This window comes from Mustela putorius, unplaced genomic scaffold (assembly GCF_011764305.1).
Source record: "Mustela putorius furo isolate JIRA1106 unplaced genomic scaffold, ASM1176430v1.1 tig00003859_pilon_pilon_pilon, whole genome shotgun sequence".
NCBI lineage: Eukaryota > Metazoa > Chordata > Mammalia > Carnivora > Mustelidae > Mustela > Mustela putorius.
In genome coordinates this window covers 23,529,809-23,552,533 of record NW_025422011.1, presented here as the reverse complement: position 1 = coordinate 23,552,533, position 22,725 = coordinate 23,529,809, and the positions used below count along the sequence as shown (strand labels likewise).

General features: G+C 46.7%; 1 protein-coding gene across 1 annotated transcript; it reads right to left on the bottom strand.

The window, feature by feature from the left end:
* Positions 1-289: 289 nt before the first annotated feature.
* On the bottom strand, positions 290-5,641 carry DBX1 (developing brain homeobox 1). Its single transcript, XM_004752134.2, has 4 exons — positions 5,070-5,641; positions 4,333-4,434; positions 2,194-2,396; positions 290-1,709 (listed from the first exon to the last, which is right to left on the bottom strand). Exons 1-4 carry the CDS (start codon positions 5,434-5,436, stop codon positions 1,353-1,355), a joined length of 1,029 nt encoding a protein of 342 aa, XP_004752191.1. The 5' UTR covers positions 5,437-5,641; the 3' UTR covers positions 290-1,352.
* Positions 5,642-22,725: the final 17,084 nt, after the last annotated feature.

Genomic DNA, 22,725 nt, shown 5'->3' with positions numbered 1-22,725 from the left:
GACTCAAGTTGTTGGTACCATGTTACTGGAACTACTTTACTTGTCACCATAGCAATTATAGTTATTTATGGTACAGGCAAGGAGAAAAGGCACTGGCCCCAGAGTTAGAGATGGGTTCTAGTTCTAGCTTGGCCACTAAGCAGCTGGGGGGTGCCTTAGATATGTGCCATCCCTTCTTGGATATCAGCTTACCTTCTATAAATTCCAGTAGCATGGGGACTAGAAGCTCCAACCCTTTCAGCTAAGACACTCTATATATTAATGAGATCACTTGACCACTGTGTCCATTCTACTTTTTATTTGGCATTTGTTCATTTGGTACATATATACATATATAAAAATCTGTACAAGGTAAAAATACAAAATAAGTATTTCTTTATAAGTTATGCAATTAAACAGCTACATTTTTAAAGTTTAAAGGCCATTGCAAAAAAAAAGAAAGTCTAATCAGTCCTTTATAGTCATTCACAATAACATTGGTATAAAATATCCATACAGCACATGTGTACAAAATAGTGTACAGTTCATAAAAGCTGTGCAAAGACAGCAAAGTTCAGTAAAAAAAAAAAAATCAAAATCAAAGAGGCTTGAGGGTTCTCTCTCTGCTCACATCATGCCCAGTGCTCAAGAGCCTTTCAGGTCAGTGAAATCTCCCCAGAAATAATAAAAGGGCACAAGGTAGAGTGCTTGGTGCATATACTGTGGATACGGAAATTTTAAAGAAAAAGCTTTAAAACATGCATACAGAAATAGAGATGGACTTTTCCCTCAACAACTCACTTCTTTGCCCAGAGAGCATTGGGGATATGACAGAAAAGACTCGTTATTTATGCTGTGCCTTAGACCGGAAGGAGTCTGTGAGCGTGTGTGTACAGATTTGGCTGGGTAGGTGACCCTCCAACCTAAGATAGGGAGGTGGAGGCATCTAGGAAGTCAGAGGTCTTGGAGTCATATGCCTGGGATGTTGTGACTCCTAACTTCTTTTCCTTTGCCATTAAGAGTTTTGCTAAAGACCTGCAGAGCCTGGCTCACTGCTAAACCCAGGCTATTGGTGTGAACACCCCCACTGTGTTTAAAATAGCTTGCAATAAGCAAGATAGGAGCTCTGGTGGAGAAGTTAAGGCTGGGACCAAGACTCAAGTTTCACTTAGTGGAAAGAGCTGTTGGGAGGTAGTGGGGGGGGGCGCCATTTTGGGCAATGGAAGGGGCTGGGGCGCCCCTGACGAGGTGATGGTTCTGCAAAGGGGAGCCACAGCGTCTGGGCAACCGGAACTAAGCGGACACGCAGACGGAATCCCGCCTCTTCAATTTCAAAGCACTTCTAAACAGTACCCAGGCCTCGGGGAGGGCTTCTAAGACACGGTGATCTCTTCCTCTTCATCCTCATCCTCCTCGGAATCGGAGAAGTCCGAAGGCTTGCCGGGGCTGCTCGAGTGCGCGGGCGAGGCGGGCAGCGGCCCTTCCAGCCGCGGGTCCCGCAGGTGCCGAGGGTCGGGGGATGCGTGATAGACTAGGCGGTGGCGGGGGCTGCCCCGGCCCTCGTCTTCCTCTTCGTCGTCCCCCGGGCCCTTCTGGCCAACGTCACTGAGGTCTGGGTGCGGATTGAGTTTGGTGGGAAGGGTCTGCTCTCGGCAGCCCCCGCTAGACAGGAGCTCGCGCTCCTTGGAGTTCCGCCACTTCATGCGTCGGTTCTGGAACCAGATTTTCACCTGGGGCGCGGGGGATGGGGGTGGGGGGGTCGGGGAGAGGGACAAGCAGAGGTTAGCGCAGGCCCTTCACACCAAGGCCCAGGGCTGGGGGGTGGGCGCCGGCAGGACGGCCTGGGAATGTAGGAGGCTCTGTCTTTCCTCTCCTTGCCTGCTGCCCACGCCCTGACGTGGGTTCAGAAGGCTCAAGGCACTCACCCTACCCTCACTCCCTCTTCAGGCCCTCGCTGCTCTAACCCCATCCTCTGACCTCTGACCCTGATGTCCGCGAGGGGTGGGGGGTGCTGAGCCGGGCGTGGAGTGAAGAGACCCGGAGAGAAGCGGGCTGTCCCGACGAGCCTCAAGGAAGCTGGCGGGTGCACCTTACTTTCCCCATCCGAACAATGGGACCGAACTGGTCTCAGAGAACCCTCCCAGTTGTACCATGCCTGGGGGACGGGTGAAGCCTGGGGGTTGGGGGCTGGGGGCTGGGAGGAGACGCTCTCACTTGTGAGTCTTTCAAGCCCAACTTGGCCGCCAGCTTCTTGCGGTCGGGCTTGCTGATGTACTTCTGCTTCTGGAACATCTTCTCCAGCGCCTTGCGCTGCACGTCGGAGAACACGGCTCGGCGCAGCATGCCCCGGCGAGGCTTGCCGCGGGCCGCAAGCGGCCAGGAGAAGGTCCCCGGGATGGGCACAACGCTTGAGGACGCTGCGGAGGGGTGGGAGTGAGGGGTTGCGAGTGAGTGGGCGGCGTCCCGCCGGGGCAGTAGCGTCTACCCCTCTCTAGGGGCCTCCCTCGGTTCTTCTCTCTGATCCCTTCATCTCTTTAAAGCTCCCCCTTTTCTCCTCTTGGAGAATAGGGCAGGAACCTACAAACCTGCGAGAGTGAAAGGCGCTTTCCGCCCAAATAACTTTCCCTTTCAACCAAGCAAACCCGGATTAGGTAAAACCACGGAAACACAGAAAACAGCTCCTACAATAGCCTGTTTCATTTTTACATTCAACGGTCTCAGGGGAACAGTCTCAAGGGGGCAAACCTACGTGTATCAGCTAAACTAACAACAGAAAAACATAAATTACAAAAATAAAGATAAAATATACAGAGGATGCCACTGGGTTTCCCCCTTAAGCTTTTTTTCACCTTGGTGGCTTTTGTATTCTTTAGATGAAAAGGAGGTACTTTACCCATTTGACAGAAGAAAATCCGCTTTGGATGTTTTTTTTTTTTTGAAAAATCCAATCAGCATTCATCTTTTTCATATTAATCTTTCCTCCCCTCCCCCACAAACGTAAAGAATTCGGCCCGAATACATGAAAAGTGGCAGCTAATTAGCACATTGACCGCTCCCCAATGGGTATTGGCATGATAAAAAGGGGGAGAGTTTTGCTTTAAGGGAGGGAAAAAAAAAACCCAAAAAGAAACAGAGACTCTAATGAAGCGTGAATGGTAATTGTGTAGTAATGAACTAACAGAAAAAGACTGAGGACAAGCAGCGAAAGCCATATATTACTGGGACAAAAGAGATTTACACTTTCAAACTAAACACAACTGCAGGCCAAGACCATTGGGAGAATACTGATGGCAGAGGCTTCTCTTCCCGGAATCATTTTCATTAAATGGACATGAAAAGCTATTTATAAAGCCCGGGTTGTTTTTGTTAGAGCATTGAGATGAGGGAGAAAGGGAGCAAATTCCATTATCAGCAGCAGGGTGAATAGTGGTGGGGGGGCTGTTGGTGAATTCTCTCTCCCCCTTTTAAAAATCAATTGCATGTTTCTTTCGCTGATATTTGGGAGTGTTGTCGTGGTTTTACCCATCCCCCACCGTCCATGCCCAGTCTCTCTTCTCTTTATAGGCTCTCCTCCGTCTCCACTGAGTCTCCACTGGTTTCAGAGTTTTGAGCTATAGTTTGAGTCACTACTAGGTTTGCAGGATGAAAACCTCCCATAAACTGTGTTAAGGTGTTTCTCCTTTAGACTGGGACCCAATTGCAGGCTTCCCTCAGACTTCTTATGTTACAAGCTCAAAGTCTTTAAAAAGATAAGGCGGTGGGGGAAGGGTCTGAGAAGAGGTTGGGAAATCAGGTTGGAAATAGAAGGTTGGGGTTGTGGGAGGATCTAGTCCCCCTCCCCCTGGGCGACCCCAGGCATCCCACACAAGAGGGCACCCCATGTGGTCTTGTGAAAAGCCCCAAGCCCTGAATGAGTCTTAAAGAGAAATTAGCCCCGGCTGGTAGGTGTCTCTCGGCGGCGTGGAGGGGCGAGGGCCGATCTGTGTGTGGTTGCCCGAGGAGCTGACCAATTGGTCATGGTGCTGAAACCTTTGTGGGGAATCGTGGCCAAGTGCACTGACTCTGTGGGAAAACGGCGGCGTGAAGGGATGCCAACAGCTCCTCGCCGGGAAGGGAACCGCCTCAAATTGGGACCATGACAATTCCTGCTAATTTGTAGAGCAGGGAATTGGTGCAAAGTGTCAAGCAGTCACTGCTTGTGCTAAATAGGGCATCAAATTGGCGCGACGGATTCGTGAATGTTGTACGCCTCGCAACCTCTGAACCAGAGCATAACCCCGAGGGGTGGACGGAGAAATATGGCTTCGGAGCAGGGAGCGATGGGGGACGGCAGGGAAGGGGGATGAGACCTACCTGGGAAATAAGAAGATCTGATGAAAGGCTGGAAGGAACCTTCGAAGTAGGGAAAGGCGAAAGTCTTGGGAGGAACGCTCTGGAGCAAGGCGGGGGATGTTTCTGGCAGAGAATAAAGGAAGAATGAAAAGGAGGGAGACAGGGAATTTGATTAAGTACTTGATTATTGTACAGAACATTAAATACATGATATCATTAATCCTTCGGCTGGCTTCAAAGGCATTTTCCTCGGTGTTTTGACAGAATAAAAGAAATCTTCCCCTAACATTGTGCCATCTGTGAGTATCCTTCCGCCCTCTCCGCACCCCCCCTCCGCCCCCACGCGATCTGCCACCTCAGAATCGGCCCGTCCCCAGTCTCATCCTGGGCACTAGAGAGATATGTAGTATTGGGGAGAGGAAGAAAAGAATTGCAGGTCCAGAATACTAGCTAAACTAGTAAATATATTGTCTGGGATTTTAAAAACTGGCTTCCAGAAGTTCGAGGGCAGAAACACAGACGCCTAGGGGCGCACGCTCTCTCCGACTGCAGGTGCTCAAGTTCATTATGAGGGTGGGGCGAACCTGGAGCTTTTCTTCCCAGGAATTGGCTGGACTTAAGTCTCACAGTGCGCGACGTGAGGCTTCGGGGATCTTGCGTAAGTTTGTGCGTTGATGTGTGAGTGGGTAATTGCTGCATACAGGAAACCGAGGCCAGAAGTACTCGCACCTTGACCAGTGCGTTTTGCGCTCACTTACCTGTTCTGGGTGCTGAGGAGAGGATGGCGTTCACCCCAAACTTCAGAAACGTGGGCTCGTTGGCAGGTGAGGCGGCCGTCTGAGGTGAACCGTCTGGTCGACTGCCGGGACTCGGGGAGCCCAGGTCTGAGGTCCCGGTGTCTGTGAGAGTCGTGGGGACCCCCTGCCTAGGGGGCGACATGCTGGCGGTGGGTAAACTGCGGGGCAGGTAAGCCGGAGGTCGGCTGATGCGAATCAGATCCTCCACCAGGAAGCTGGAGTGGCCAGAAAATGCCGACTGCAGGGACTGGGGCAGCGTTAAGGTGGGCGTGGGGCGCAGGAGGCTGGGGTACCCCGCGGGGGGTGCGAGGAGGCCTGGGAACATCATGTTAGGCGCGGGGCGGGCGGAAAAAGCCTTCTTCCAGTGGCCGGAGGGTAAAAGTCTCTCTTCCCGCCCCTCCCGCCCCCGCGGTGCCCTCTCTCTTGGGCAAACGTCTCCAAGTAATGATCCCACTTGGGCGTCTGCGAGTCCTCCGTGGTCCCCGTCGAGGTGATGGTTTTATAGTGGCCCGCCCGTTAAAGCGCTTTGAAAAGTGACAGCTCTGACAATGAAGTTCAACAAAGTTCTCCACTCGAGCTTCATTCGCCGGAGGCTCTGGGCGCTCTGATTGGCGCAGGGGTGCAATTTATGATTGGATTAGTCTTCATAAGCATGGCCCGCACAATGGGCCGGCAACAAAGGCTGGCGCGCATCAATTCTGCATATCGACCGCCTCTTTGCAATACAGTGCGCCCCCAAAGCTCTCGCCGGGAGTTTTTGTTCCGAAGCAACACCCGGGCTAATTAAATGCCTATTTAGAAGTTTCAGATGACATCTTGCCTCATAGAAAAGGAATTATTTAAAGAACACACTAAATTTATTTGCAGCTCCCCTGCTGAGCCTGGAAAATAAATCAATAAATATTCATAGAAATTCATCTCCAGGCAATCAGTAAAATAACCCTCCCCCTTGTGGGGTGGGCAATGGAAAATTTCAAGTCAGTGAACATGAAAATATACTTGCTTCTTCAGTCTCTAACCCTACACGCTACTCCAGCTGAGGCATAAAGCAGATGTGAGGGGCGGGTAAAATCAGTGTTTGTGGGGTGCCATTCTAACAACACAGGGAGATTGGAATGAATGCTTTGGGGTTATTGGATGTGAGTCCATAAGGATGGAGGGGGAGGTCTTTGCTTCCTTTGTGTCGGGAAACTAATGGAGTTTGAGAGAGCTGGGAGATACCTGAATGATAAAACGTGTCTCCTTCTGCAAACTCCCAGCAACTTAAAACGATTTTCAGCGACATTTCTGTAGAAGTGTCACCGAGGAGCACTTCACAGCTTGCTGGCCTCGTAAAGGATCAGAAAGCAGCAAACGACCAAGGCTAGGCGGCAGTATTCCACTTGCACATAGGACTTACTCCTTCTGGAAGCAGCCTCAAGCCAGGTGACTAGAACACTGAAACGCTACCCTGGCTCCTTTCCAACCTCAAAGAGCTTTCTGCAGTTTCATTTGTAACTTGCAGCCTGGACTGTTAAAACCATAGCAGTGAAAGTTGAGGGTTCTACCTATTGCTTAACTTGGCCAAAGTTTTGCAACCTCCTAATTAACTGCAGTGCACAAGCACGTGAAAGCAGTGGGAAGAATGCCATTCCCAAGAATGCTGGCCCACAGTCAGGAGAGTCTATGCTTAATCTGGGGCCCCAAACGAGAATCTTCTTGGAGACAGTCCTTCCCTTTACTCTGGGTTGGGTCTAGGGTGGCGCTGAACCTCCATTCCCCAGTTTCTCTGTTCGGCGAGATAACAGATGTGTTAAATGTCCCATTCATTTCTTTGGTGTGGCTGAACCTCCCCAAAGAGAAGTGTGCAGCCCCGCCAGGCTGCCCTGATCCTATTAACCATGAACTAACTGTCACCTTCAGCTGGTTTTCCTTTTTGCTTTTTAACACAAAGCTTTCTCAAAAATCTTATTAACCAGCTTTATTTCTCTCGATGGTTTTGTTCAGGGCGTTTTGTGTTGATGATCTCCATGTCGCTGCTTTAACCATTCAATAAAAGTGCATCTGTGATTTATATCACATTAAACCAGAAACAGAGCCCGCTAAAGCTCTCCCTTGATTCAAATTAAAAAGTTATTTAGGGCCAGGCTCTGGAGCCGAATTATAATGCTCGAAGATGACGCAAGTATGGAGTTTCTGAGCCTATGACGCTTCTGGAGGCGTACTGGGCGGCAGGCGGCTGAAAACCTCTAAGGAAAGGAACAACTTTTAAATAAGTGGCCCTTTAAATATGCGAAATGTATTGTTCCAGTTAATTGGAGTTCCCGGGAAAGGTGGGGGGACATGACAAACCTTGGAAGTTTGTTTTTGAAGTTTTATAATAAAATAGGGGTGGAAAATCTAAACGGCTTGAGCACCTGCACTTTAAGTTTGCCACAAGACAAAGTTTTCCGTCGCTATCAATTCCCCACTACCCTTGTCCCCAGCTGCTTTCTGGAAGCTGGGAGACCGGCTCTGGTTTTGCATTCTCTCTCTCCACTCTTCTCAGATCCAATTCTCCTCCGCCTCTCACCTCCCTCCCTCCCTCCCTCTCTCCCTCTTTCCTTTCCTCCCCTCCTGGAACTGTAGTCAGTTCCCGAAGGAGAAGAAAGGGATGACTACAGATGTTGGATTACCCATCAATGAAGCGCTTGCCCAGTCTTCTGGGGGGTCGGAATAGCGCTTCCGTTTGCAAGGTTTTTTTTTGGGGGGGGGGAGGCGCGCTAAGAAGTCAAAGCCAGTCTGGAGCCCTCTTAGTGCCATCCTCTTCCCTAGGCTTCCTCTCCTCCTAGAGCATTTCTCTGGGTGTAGTTTTTAGTTATTATCCTGCCCACCTACACGCTCCAAGCGCCCCTACTACCCCTCCCACATGCGCGCGCGCGCGCGCGGGCGCCCGCACCTCCCCCCAATACACACACACACACACACACACACACACACGCATCCCGGTCGTTCTACCTTACTATAGACTAACTGCTGCTAACTTATCTGCTTTTTAAAAGGGGCCCTGACATTTTGGAAGCAACCCCTTGCTGCGATCCACGTGGACTCTGCTTCCAGTGGTCTGTCTGCAGAGCCCCCTGAAGCATTCCTAAGACGCAAAGAGGAAAAGTGAGGGCGGGGGCGAGGGCTGGCCCTCCGTGAAAAGGCAGAATAAATCCTAAGGAAGCAAGAAATCCGACGAAAGGATCTTACTTTAAGTGATCTCCTTGAACGCGTCTTTTCAAACCCCGCGATAGCCTAAGGGGCTGCGCGGCGCTGCGGCGGCTGCTAAGACCTGTGACTAATGCCGTTTGACCTGAGCCCTTGGGGTTTTGTGCGTCCTGCCATTCATGGTAATGTCGTTATCTTCAAGTGTATTTCAAAGAAGTCACTCACGTCCACTCTCCCAGAGCTGGGTTGTCTATTTCTCTTTCAATGGAAAAAAAACGCGAGTGGAAAAGTGAGACTCCGAGGCCCTGGCTGGCGTTAAGATGCTTGCCTGCCCCACAACGCTACTGCTCGCGCGGGGAGCCCGCGGCTGAGATGGCCGGGACTCCTGGGCCCTATGAGGCTAAAGCCGCAGAAGCCTTCCTGGAACTGTAGGGTAGACTCTTGGAACCTTCTCTGGGAATTTCTTTCCTCCCCGCCAGTGGAGAGCGGGCGGGTCCCAGTCCCACGCGCCTTGCTCTCCGGGTCGTGGGGCACTCCGCAGCCAGTGCACCCTGGTAAGCGCAGGCCGCGCGGAGGTAGGTGAGGTGCCTGCGATGTAGAGAGTGGGCTTAAGACTCCCTGCCTTCCGAAAAGTTAACGAGAGATAAGTTCGGGAAGGTTGGGACCCCAAGGTAGCACTTTGCAAGGATTTGAACCCCCAGGCCTCGGCGCTCTGGGTAGGAGCTGCCAACACTTGGAGTTCGTCTTGAAAGTTTGGCAGGATGCGGGGCGGGGGCGACGCAAAGATGTGCGCAACGCCTGGCTTCTTTGCTTCTCGGGAGAAGAGGGAGCTGACCGGCTAGGCAAAGGAGGAGGGCGACAAGGTTTGGGCTCAAAGAGCCTTCTAGTCGCCCCAGCCCTCTAGGCAACCCGCTCTATTAAGACACCTCTAAAGGGGTTCACCTTCAGAATAGGCCACAAGGAACTACCGGCCTCCCCAGCTCTTTCTAGCGTCTCCCCCCACCCCTCATTCCTTTCACACTCACCCCCCCCTTTTTTTTTTCCTTGAAAATCCTTCTATTGTGCCAATCAAGCAGATGGTTTGCAGGAAATATAGCTTGGCCTCGCTGACCGAAACTAATTTTAACTAGCTTTCCAAGCCTGAAACGTTTGTTTTGCTCTTACAAAATAGCCCCCAAAACAGCTGGCAAGGGTGAATTAAACCCATTAAAGACACATTTATAAGAAATTATATTCACATAGATTGCCTGAACCCCCTTGTGCAGCCTAAGAGGGGAGATGAGCGCATTTAAATGAAAATGTCGCCGAACGCTCCTCTCCTTAACGTAGCCTGAAAGTCTCAAAACATTTTACTAAATAGATTAACTTGACTATTGTCTTGCATCACATTTATCAGCTTCATTAAGTGAATAGCTGAACAAATATATTACGCATGCATGAAAAGCTCTTTTTCGAGGAGCCTCATTGTATCCTCAGCCCTGACAGGTGGTTAACTGTGTGTTGTGTTTTTTTGTGGGTTTTTTGTGTTTTCTTTTTCTTCTTCTTCTTTTTTTAACCCGAAGAAAGAGGATCTCTGTAGAGCAGCTCGGAGCGCAGTGCCCCGCTGGCGAGAGTTTACTTTGACTCGGGCTCGGACGCTGTGGCCCAGCGGTATTAACACGGTGAGGCGTCGGGAGAGGCGATCTCAGCCCATTGAAAATAATCAAAATTAAATTTAGAAGAGCCGGGCCTTGAGTACTTTTCCTCTCCATCACCACCGCCCTCCCCCCTTTGTCTGGGACATCAATTTTGTATTGTTTCTTTTCAAAGCTAATAATGTTTGTCTCTCTCTCGCCTTAAAAATAAATGGCCTTCCTTTTCCTTGCTTGGCCAGCTCTCCTCAGGCTGCAGGTTAAATATCCTTTTAACTCCCATTCGGATCCACTTCACTTTACTGGGTGTGTTTAAGGATAGTCCTCGTCTCCTGGGTCTCGCCGTGCCTGTGTGTAAAATGAGGGACTGCCCTAGCGAGCTCTCGGTAGGCCCTTTCAGGTCTGACCTAAAGTTTTTAAAACGCTCAGCTCTTTGTCGCCCCACCGCGGGCCCCAGCAGCTCCCAGCGTCCGGCCCCTCGGGCCACTGGAAAGACGGCATTCTAGGTCCCCAGGGCGCGCCGCGAGCGGAGGGAAGGAGCTCCCAGAGCGCCTCAGGCTTCCGGGCGGGGCGGCTGACCTCGGAGAACTGCGCCTGCGCGCTTTCTGCGCCCCCGGGGTCTCGTGATGCTTTGGGTGCGGAGCGGAAAGCCCTGGGGCTGCCCGGCCCGCGAGGCCTGCGGGGTGGACTGACCTGCACCCTCCTCCCGCCCCTGAGAGCGCCCCTCTTCGGTGCTGGTCTCGCCACTATCAGTGGCCCGTCGCCAGGTGTAAAACAGGTGATTCTCCCTGACACGCTCCCCTGGTGCTGGGCGGCGCCTTTCAGCTGCTGTAATTACCCGTGGCGGCCCCACAGCGAACCCTTTCCTCACCGCCCCGCCGCCTCCCCACCAGTCCGCCCCCATCTCCCCCACCCCCAGGCCCTTACCCTCGCCTCAAGCTGGAGCTATTGATTTCCCGTCCCAGGGTCTTTCTGGGCAAAGCGGCTTGGATGAAGGTGAAGTTCGCTGACGGGCGCTGGGTGGGAAAGGGTACAGGACCTTTCTCGGGGGCCTGAAAGAGCTGCTTTTGTGGACGGCGGGAGGGAGAAGAGAATATGAAATCGATTCCTCCTTCTTCTAGTCCCCAAGGACTCCAGGATGGGGAGCAGATGCCTCAGAGCGAGGCTGGTTTTGTGTCGGCGTGGAGCTGGCCCCTGGGGTGCAGGGGAATTGGCGGTCTAGTGGGCTGGTGACAGATCCTGGAGCCATGAACGCGCCCACTGCTCACCACCACACACACTTCAGAAACGGGACTCCCGAGAAGCCTGGTCTAGTTTATTGGAGTGAGTGTGTGAGAAGTCTTAGACCAGTCCTCAAGCTACCTCTGGGGCTTGTTGTCTTGATGTTAAATCCCATCTTGTCCAACATTTCAGAGCCTGCAAGGGAATAAAGATGTTTGCCTATGCACTGAGACACCCTTCTTAGAATTTCGGAGACAGAACCTTTCTTCACCTTCTCCTTTTTCTTTCCCTTTTGTTAAAAACAAACAAAAACAAACAAACAAACAAACCAGATGGTTTGCTTTAAAACACAGAAGGAAGAGGAGTTATTTGTAGATTTAGGGACATTTGGTTGGAGGCGGTAGAAAGGAAAATATCCTTGTTTCTAAACATCCCCAACTCTTCAGCTCATTTTCTCTGTTTGATCTTTTGGGACGAAGAGGTAGTTTGCAAATCCAGATACCCACGGGAGGATTCGAGGTAAGACTACTAGTTCTTTTTAATGTGGTGAAAATTAGTTTTAAAAAATATATTTCTTGTAACAGGTAGGGGGGCTTGATTTGGTCAGAGGAGAATCCTATTGGATAAGGAGGCAAGTTTGAATCAGGAATCAGTATTTGAGAGCAAAGTGTTCTGAGGTGGGTGGGCCTCTAAGTTGCTGGAGATATGTGGGCTCCAGGCTGGGGTAGTGCTGGAGGTTATTTCAGGAAAGAGAGAAGGAAAAATCCCCCAAGACTTTTATCTGCTCTGTGACTCTGCTAGTGCAGGAGAAGGAGAGGGAGGCTTAGGAGAATGTGACATCCTCTTCCACTGAGAAGGGCTGGGGAAAATAGCCTTATCTTAGGGTATTGTCTGTTTTGCACAAGGGCCTTAAGCCAACTGCCATCTATGAGAATTAAATCCAAACATTCCCTTGCCTGCTTACCCTCATTCACTGACGACTCCTTCTCTAACTGTGGAGAGAAAAAGAGATTATTATTCGACAGAAATGCCTTCCATTTCCTTCCTGCCAACCTACTCTCCTTTCCCTGCACGTTGCCACGGAGTTCAGGCCTCTCCTGCCTCCCTGGGGACAGTATTAGTTACTTATAATCTTTCTGCTCTTCCAAATCTACTTCCAGCCCTTCTCCCCATGCTTTGGCCCTAAGAGGCTGGGCTCTAGGCAATGCCTTGGCTCCAGGATACCTTGCTGGCTGGTTTCTTCTAGTTGGTTTCAGTCCATGGGAGGAAATGACACCAAGTCAAGGGCAGGAGGAGAGAAAGGTCAGGCATTTATTGTTACTGCTTTCTTCTTGCTGTGTTGAATTTCTAGGAGTGACTACAGCCACAGCTCACAAGCTCCCTGGGCTCTGGAAATATTTTCTTGCCAACCTATTGTTCTTTCAGGCTCAGAGATGGGACATAATGGCTTCTCACTGTTGCTAGTCTTTGGGTGCATTAACATTTCTCCTTTAGTCCCATAACCCTGTCCACACTTCTGTAATTGTTTTTTTTTTTTTCTTGGAAATATTTGCCACTGAATTCCTCACTTTTTCATTATTCTCCCTACCTATAGCTTCAGTATCCCCTTTACTACAGATTCTTTGAAATAATGCTCATTTTGGTCACCTGGCTGGCTTAATTGGTAGAGCATGTGACTCTGGATCTGAGGCTTGTGAGTTCAAGCCCCATGCGGGGCATAGAGTTTACTTTAAAAGAACAAAACAAAATATCAAATAGCGCTCATTTTCAAAATCATCATCTCTTGGCCTTATGTTCATCGCTAACAACTTCTTCTGACATATTTCCTCTAACTTTTGTGAGATAAGATCAAAGGAGGAAGCCTGTGACATACCCCACTCCACGTCCCATGCTGACTCCATCCTACATCATAAATGGTCATGCATCCAAGAGTGTGGATACCTCAAGCACATGTCCAAGATCCCTCCACATCCTTGCATGCGTAACAGTAGGCCCTGAGCTGTGCCTCAGCTTAAGGATGAGCATGCTAGGGGCATGGCTGACTCTTGGAAAGAGAGACTTAGGAAGAAGCTGGCGTAGTCTCTGATCACAGTTTTGGTTCCATTTGAGTAAAGAATTTCAGGGCCTAAAGGAATGTGCAGGCTCTATGTGAACATGTCCCCTCAGCCACAGGACGTAAGTGGAGCTGAAGAGGTGACAAACTGGGGCCCTCTTTAAAGTTCAGAGCCCAGTCCACTTCCTTGTCTCTCCAGGTCTAAGCATGATACTTTTTTCACAATCAAATTTTTGAATGCAATGTCTGCCCTTGGGTTCTCTTATTCTTGCCACCTCCATGAGCTTTCTCAACCTGGCGCCATCACATTCTACTGGAATGGCTTTGGTCAGTGTCACTGATGTCATCCCTGTGGGCCTAGTCAATGATCTTTTCTTCCTTGGCCTGCCTGCAGCACGTGTCTCTGCACTTCTCTCTCCTTCTTGGTCTCAGGGTTTTCTTTTTCTTTTTCAGACTGTTTCTTGCTGTGTTTAGGAGCTCTCTTTTCTCCCTTTATCCCTCAGCCTGTGATGTTATTCTGACTTAGGCTTTTCTCTTAGTTTATTTATTTATCATTTATTCTATCCCTGTTGAGCTCCTTGCTTTTCCCCAAGTGTGCCCTGCCTTCTCAAACCCCGGTGACTTTGTGCAAACTGCTCCTATACTCTCTTTGCCTGGCTGACTTCTGCTCCTTGGAAAAATTTGGCTTAAGACTTACCTTCTCCGTAATGCTTCTTTGACTTGGCCTCTGAGGTCTGCACCTCTTGGATATTTTCTTGTAGTACCTAATACCCCCTTTAATCATTATATTTATATTTAGAGTCACCAGATTGAATACTGAATGCACAGTTACATTTGAATTTCAAACAAATAAATATTATTTTTCATGTAAGTATGTCCCCAATATTGTGTGGGATGTACCTATACTAAAAAAGCTATTAACTGTTTATCAGAAATTTTAATTTAACAGGATATTCTGTACTTCTGTTTGCTAAATCTGGCAACTGTACCTATTGGAATAATTTACATGTCTGTTTCCCCTGTACACCGTAGACCCATTGAGGGTGGGCACCATATCCTTTGACACTGTGTCCTGGTGCCTGGCATCTGGTGTGTGTTCAGAGACTATGTACGTAGTGATATATCCTTCAAATTCTGGGAGCACTCTCCTGTCTCACCTAGAAGGACCTTTCCTGCTTTCAAGTTTGGTGTATTTGATTCACTGATCTCTCTTCTAACCTCTTCTAAAGTTTTATCATTAATAGTTCTTCTTTTTATACTATTTGGTTCTCTAGACAATAGTTAGATTGAAAAGCTCCAGAGTTTGTCAGACGACTGTGTAATCTTCATTTGTATCCCCTGGACCAGTCCTCTTTGCTGATTTGGATGATTCAGTTGGTGTTTTGGCCATCAGTGGATATTCCCAGTGACTATGCTTAGTTGACCAAATATGTTTAGCAGAGAGCCGATTTCATAGCACAGGCAACATATAAACACTAACTGCTGGTCTCACTGCATTAGATGAAATAAATGTGTAATATTTATAATATAATTGATGAAGGCACTGGCAGATCCTTACCCAACCCTCCCTTGGGTTCTTAGATAGAAACTATGTGTATAAATAGGTATTTTAATGAACTCATCACTAAGAGAAATTATGTGACCCAGGAAGCAAAAAGTTGCTACTCTGATAACTGGTATTTATCAAAAAAGAGGTTCCAGCTCATCTTTAAGCCCTGGGTACTTAATCAGCTGACATGAGATAGAAGCCCAGCACAGGGTATCAGAATTGGTTAATTCCGGTGAAAAGGAAGGTAAAGAAAATGGGAAGCTCAGAGAAAATGCAGAGATGTCCATCTTATCAGAAGAAGAGTCAGTGTATAGAGCTAGAACTGCAGTTCCCAATTCAGTAGCCACTCGCCACATGGGACTGTTCAAATAGAAATTAGTTAAATAAAATTGAAATAATTTAAATAAAAGCTTAAATATAAATAAAATTTAAAGTATAGTTCCCCAGTCACATTAGCCACAATTCAAATGCTCAATAGCCACATGGGACTCGTGGCTGCCATATTGGATGGCACCTGTATAGAACATTTCCATTATTGCAGAAGTTCTTTGGACAGCATTGACTGGAATATTACAGAAGTTCTTTGGACAGCATTGACTGGAATTTCTCAATGTGGGAAACTGATGCCAAGAAGCTGAGGCTGTTGGCCTGGGGAATGGAGACAACAAGGATATGACTGCCATATTCAAGGATTTGAAGGGCTGCCAAGAGAAAGGAAATAAGCAGCCAGTTCTGTATTACTGGAAGGAGCCAGAGAGGGAGGATACTTTATAGCAACTTTATTGCATACTTTGTAGCAACTAGAGACTTTAATATATAACTCATATCTTTTCACCCTGTCCTTCCTTCAGTTAACAAACCTTTCCTGAGGTTCTCCCATGTCCCCTCAGGAATGATTCCAGATCTAGGAATACTGGCATGAACCAGACAGACACAGCTTGTGCCATCCTGGATCTTCCCATTCCAGGAAGTAGGGATGGTTCCCTCCCAGCTGCTCTCCCCGCCTCTACCACAGCTTTGCCTCCCCATTCTCCTCCCTCCTCTAGGATGCCAGGCCCTTTCTTGTTAGTGTACATTTACATGTATTTTTCTCTTTGCTTGATTTGTTTGCTTTGTTTCACTAACTCCTGATCATCCTTCAGATTGCAGTTTAAATGCTGCTTTCTCATTACTTGGTTTTGATGACCCTATACTTCTTTTTTCTTGGATTTCTACATAGAGAAAGAGAGAAAGAGAGAGAATGAGAGAGCACCGGTTACCACTTTACTAGCTTGAGTCCAGCTACCTAATCTTTCTATCCTTAGTTTTTTCAAGTGCCTCATGTAAAATAGATATAATACTTACCCTAAGAGGCTGAAAAATGTTGCTTTCCAGAACAGTAACTGGCCAATATTTATTTATTTATGTATGTATATATACATACATACATAATATATATATGTGCGTGTGTATGTGTGTGTGTGTATCAGTGCCTTTTCTTTTCAGGAAACTAAATATCCTAATCCTATGCCTGATTTTCTTTTAAATATCAGGGTAGGATATTTAATGAAACAACAATGACAACAACGCATGATAATCACAGCTTGCTTTTTTGAGAACTTATTCTATGCCTAGTACTGTATTAAGTATTTTCCATGCATTATTTAAAATAATCTTCAATCTTATCCAGCCTTATGAGGTGGATCCTAATATTATTATCCTCCCTGATCTACAGAAGAAGACACAGAAACTTAGAGAAATTTAATAACGTTAAGTATGTTGGCTTTGCGTTGTATCAGCCTGGCAGGTTAACCTCCTTTTTTTAGAATTCCCTTTGCCACCTAGTTCCTGTGGGAATGGGCCACCACAGTCTTGAGAGATCTGGAGGGCGGAAGGAGAGCAGTAGCCATCTTGTAAGTGGGTCAGCGGGCTCACCTCTTTGTGAGGCGGCAGCTGGACATGGGGGCTCCAGCGTCCCCAGGTTGTTTGACTTCTGAGCCAGGAGCCAGGACCTCCTCCCTGGAGGAGGGCACTGGCTTGTGCAGGACACCCACATGCACAAGGTCAGACATAGCAGGGACTGACAGGGGTTCCAGTCTGTTCTTGTGGGGTTCCAGCTTGTGTTTGTAGCTTCCAGCCTGATATGGAAACGTATCTGATATATATGGTGTATTGCTCCTTGGTTCTACTTCTCTGATTGAATCCTAATGCACAGCAAATACCAGAGCTAAGGCTTGGAACTCATTCTGACCCAAGGACCTATGTGCATAACCCTTATTCTGTACTGACTCAGAACCAACCTCTGAGGAAAGTTTTGGGATTTTTCAGCTTATCAGATTGAATCTGTGGTTTAAATTCTAGGTCAGGAGCCCTCTTCTTTTCCTTTGAAGTACTAGGGGGATGAAGAAGTCATTACACTCATAGGCCAAACTGACATTTGGAGGGCATTTAGCAACTGTTAAAATTTACCTTAGTTTGTAAAAACTGAAAGTTCTACCTCTACTACTATGAGTAATAATGATATGAGTATATATTTAGCTTTTAACAAATTTCAGGTACTATTCCAAGTGCTTCTTGAAGTCATTTGATCTTCACAATAACATTAAGAAATACAAGTGGTACTTACTTCAAACACCTACTTCATTCATAAAAGTAGGTGTTAGATTTTTTTTTAAAAGAGAATTCTTTGTAGGCAAGGGCCCTAGAGTTAGGGGAGCTGTTTTTTCCTGCTCTGAGGTAGACGTATATGAGCCACAGGTCGATGTGGCTCCATTTTGGAAGAGCATATATCTAAAGGACTTAGCATATATCTGTCAGCCGGGATACTTCCAGCTGCATTAGCAAAACATCCATCAAAAATAGAAGAAACTACAAAGAGAAGTTATTATTTCCTAAAACAAGAATTCCAGAAGGACCAGGGTTCATTAATTCATTGTCCCATTGATATCATCAAAAATCAAGGTTCTTGGGGCACCTGGGTGGCTCTGTCCATTAAGCATCTGCTTTCAGCTCAGGTTATGATCTCAGGGGATCTCACCCCATATCAGGCTCCCTGCTCCGCGGGGAGCTTCTCCCTTTCTCTCTGCCCCTCCGCCCACTCCTGCACCCACTCTTTCTCTCTCTCTCACAAAGTAAATAAATAAAATCTTTTTTTTTATAAATAAAATCTTTCAAAAAAAGATTTTTAAATTTTAATTTTAATTTTAAAACAATTAAATTAAAAAAATTTTTTTTTAAAATCAGGGTTCTTTCTGTCTCTGCTCTGCTATCCTTAATATGTTGACCTGTCTTCTGTGGCTGGCTCCCTCACAGTTTCTTTTGGCTGCCCCAGCTCTATGCATCACATGCAAACGACAACACAGAAAGAGAGTCCGTTTATTGTCTTCGCTCTCCTTTTATCAGCAGGGAAAAGAAGTCTTCTCCAGAAACCTGCCTGGAAGATGTACACTCCTGTGTCATTGGCCAGAATAGTGCCAGTCGCTCACATCTAAGCCAGTCATCGGTAAGGAAATGGAATTGCTTTTTGTCATTAAGTAGATCAAGGGTCACTTTCCTAGAGATTACGTAGGTACTGGGTTTCTGATCAAAGGTCCCTATTAGCAAAGGTAAATGGGTGTGACTTTAGATACAGAACAGACACTGTTACTACATGTTGAAGCATAGTGCATGAAATGTGCCCTACCCAAGTTAGACCCATGGCTGAGTTCTAGTAGCTACTCTTACTAGTGTCTAGCTCCTATTTCATAATTTTTTTATTTTAAGATTTATTTATTTATTTATTTGAGAGAGAAAGATCATAGTGGGGAGAGGCAGAAGGGGAGGAAAAGAAAATCTCAAGCAGACTCTGTGCTAAATGTGGATACCAGTCCGGGGCTCAGTCTCATGACCTTGAGATCATGACCTGAACAGAAACCAAGAGTTGGATGCTCAACTAACTGTATCATCCTGGTGCCCTCCTCCCATTTGTTCTTTTGAGAGAGAGAGAGAGAGAGAGTATGAGCAGGGGTGGGAGAGGGGCAGCAGGAGAGGAAGAGTCTGAAGCAGACTCCACACCCAATGCGGAGTCAGATGTGGGGCTTGATCTCACAACCCTGAGGTCATGACCTGAGCCAAAATTCAAGAGTCAGATGCTTGACTGACTGAGCCATCCAGGTGCCCCTGTTTTATAAAAATTTTTAATGATTATTGCAGATACTGCTAATGTTCCCTGATACCCATTTGTCTCCTTTGTTATGGACATACTGCATTTCCTAGATTTCCTCATAGTTAGATGGAGCCATAGACTCAGTTCTGGGCAATAGAATGTGGGCAGAAGTAATGTGCCTCCCTTCCAGGCTTGGCATATAGAGTCTCTCATACAGAATCCTATTTCTCTTTGCTTCCATTAGGACACAGAGGTCCCACGTTGGAGTGTTAGAGGTACAGTGCATAATGAATGCAGGACCTTGAGTCATGGCTTGGAGGTGAGCCACTGATCTTGTATTGGACTGTGACATAGATGAGAAGTAAGCTTTTATTGTAAGATTTTGGGGCTATCAGAGAATTTATCCTGACCTGACTAAGGTATTCACCAAAATCATCTTCCTCATGCCTCGTGTTTTGAGCTATGGGTTGCAGATATGATGTGCATGTCTCATGCAGCCACATGGTTATTCTAATAGGCGTGAAATCTCATGCCTATTAGAAATAAAATCCCTTTCATGTTAGCCTTACTTAAGCACTTTCAGTGATAGGGAACACAGTATTTCTAGCAAGAGATAACCTCTAGTTAGTAAGAGATAACATATGGATTAAAGGTGGCAAATAGACTTCAGTTCATAGGCTGAATCTCACTGATGGTAGTTGCATCTAATGTACTGTGTAGAGGGACCTGGGTGGTTCAGTTGGTTAAGTGTCTGACTCTTGATTTCAGCTCAGGTCCTGATCTCAGGGTCATGAGAAGATCCAGCCCCATGTCAGGCTCTGCACTGAGCTTGGGGTCAATATGTGAACTTCGGGGGCAAGGGGTCAACGTGGGCAGCCTAGGAACCTCTGTCACATGAAGAAGGGTGTCACAAGGAGGGTGACTGAGTGCTGAGTCCCCTGAGCTCATGAACGAAGTCTCCTAGATGTTTCCTGTTAAGGGACAGGACTGAATAGGGCTGAGCTTGCAGCAGAAGATTCCTTTGGCCCCAGACTGTAGGTAGAGGAAGGATGCGGAGTGAGGATTTTACCACATTGATCATTTTAAGTGCAAGAGCGCTTGCTGCCATGGACACAGCTAGTAATCGGGAGTTACTAGATGAATGTTTGTTGAATGAGTAGTGAACAGCCAGGCCAAGGGAAAGGAATAAAGTGGTTACATTTCTTTTTGAGTAAGAATATGGTATGTAACAACATTCTTGAATAGCTACTAACCCTGCACTTGGCAGATCCCAGGCAGCAAATTTCAGATGTTTGGGCAAAGGCACCAGTACTAAGGGGAAGAAAAGAGAGCGTCACTTTTAGTGGCAATTCACCACCAAATCTAATAAATTAACACAGTGTCTCTGTATCTACTTTATATGAAAGTCTACTTTATATGAAAACAAAGTCTACTTTATATGGAAGTCTACTTTATATGAAATCAAAGGTGTTCTCCTCTGGCACAGAAGAAAGCAAGTTGCTTTGAAAAAAGCATGAAGGGTATTTGGTAAAACCATAACTTTCTTTGCAGCTAACTGAGTAAGTGTTCATGTGTTTTAATTCTTATTTTTATTTTGTTTCTAAAAAGTGCATAGCTTCTTAGTATACCAACTTAGAATATGTTTTAAAGGGTTTCTCAGATTCAGAACCTGTTGGAGGACTGTGGTTACAGAACATATTGGCCTTCATCGGTTCAGAAAGACAAGCATTGCCCCTAGGGTCACTGTCCTCTGTTTCAGACTGTACTAAGAGGAGGCACAGAAATATTTAAAATAATTAAACTACAAAGCTAGAAAACATACCAATAACCCCAGTTTATGAGCATATATAACTTCTGCCCTTTTCTCAAAAAAAAAAGCATTATTATTACTTGGAATTTTTTTTTTTTTTAAATAAAGCTTGCTTTGTGTTCTTCCTCTCTTGTTTCCACTTTCAGCATAGAGCCTTTCACAAATCCATATTTTTTTTTCTGCTACCATTCAAGATATTTTGCTATCAGTTACGTACAACAAATGGCATAAAGAATGAAGAGTGGGGACTGTTTTGGTCCCTGCTATTCACATTTGCCTGTTAATCTAATTACCAAGGTAGGGGCTCCAGAAACTGAGCTGCCCACATAGAAAAGCTTTCCCCCCACCTGGTGGATTACTTAGACAAGCTTTTTAAATGGGCAGAGTTTGGGGGGGGGGCAGGGAGCGAAATGAATCTTTTTTTTTTTTTTTTTAATGTTTCTATGCAGAGCAACGGAAAGAATTTAGTGGTTGTCAACATGAGTTTATTACAAAGGTATCGTTTAAAATGTAGGTTCATTTTCACTGAGCTTCAGGTCACGCAAGCCAAGGGAAACCTGTGCTGCTGTTTGTTTTTTGTGTGTTTTAAAAAGAGCCCATAAGACCTAACGGAGGGAGATGAAGTGGGTTGGGGTGGGTGTGTGTGTGTGGGGGGGTCGCGTCCCAAGGGAATGACGTCCATTAAAGGGTGGCTACTTCAGCGGTGTTATTTCCAGAGGCTCTTAGCAGTTGTGTGAAAGGGCAGCTTTGAAAGAACAGCCTCGGCCAGGCCTGATTTTGAACTGTTTTTCAGTCCTTGATTCCTACAAACAAAATAAAATACCTTGTCGAATAGAGCCCATTGAGGGAGGATGATGGGTTAAGAGTGGGGCTACGAGGTGGTAGCGTGGGTGCTTGTTTATCAAGGAGGAGGGGTCCGTTGTTCCTGGCGTCGGTGAAAGGAAAGACGCCAGAATCTGATGGCTGGGGTACCATTGATGTGAAGTAACGGGGTAATCGGATTGAAAGGGGGCCATAGTATTTATGTCAGTTCACGTTTCGTCAAAGGAATAATATGAGGGGCTACCTAGCTGGGGCTTTGGCCTGGGGGTTCAGTTAGCAAGTATCCAGGCCTCATTGGATTCAAATATAAATTAATTCTCACAGGAGCATTGCCTGATTAATTTATTTGCATAATAGTAGAAAAACTGCAGAGTGGTTACTTTTTTTTTTTTTTCCCCTTCTGTAGGGATTTGGACAAGAAAAGGTTTAAATTCATTTGAAAGAAGAGTGTGTGAGAAGTCAGAGCAGCCAAAGCCCCCTCTGGGGCTCCCAGAGCTGTGTTATGGAGGGAGAAGGGCTGGAGTGGAAGCAAGGCTCGTTTGTGCAAGAAGTTTAACTCTTCCTAGGATGAAGCACCTCCTTCTGGGGCCCTTTTCCTGTGCTTGGTTTGGGGGACTTAGGTCTTGGCTCAGATGGGAGCATCAGGTTCCGAGGGGGAACGGGCAGTCTGCCCCAAGTGAAATATCCAGTGGGTTCAATTCAAGTTCTCATCGGAGGACGTCATAGTTGCAGAAAACATATAGACGGGTTCAATTTTGACTTACTCGCCTTTCCTGGTATTTCGGGAAAGAATTTCAGGTCTGTGTGGCATCCCAGAGAGAAAGTCATTTGGTTTTTAAAACTCATGCCATTCAGGATCTGTTTTGACACAGCGTGTTTATTTAATAAGTACCTGCTCGGCAGAGCCTGGTTCAGTATGTGATGCCGGGTATGCCCGTGGGGTCAGTGCTCTTATCTCAGGAAACTGCATTATAAAAATGAAATGGAAGAAAGGAGGCAAAGGATTCTGAGTTTCGGATTTTCAGTATCAAAGTTATTTTTCCTCCAGACCTTTCAGTGATAGAAAAGAAATTGTAAATATTGCTATAAACCGTACTTAGCAAATCCAGCTTTGATAACTTCCAGCCTTTGCTCAAGAATAAAGAGCTTTCTTTTCATAGGACGGCAGATACTATCTTTAGTATTTCTTACTCATTCTTATTATCTTTATTCCCTCATCATCCATTGTTGTGAAAAA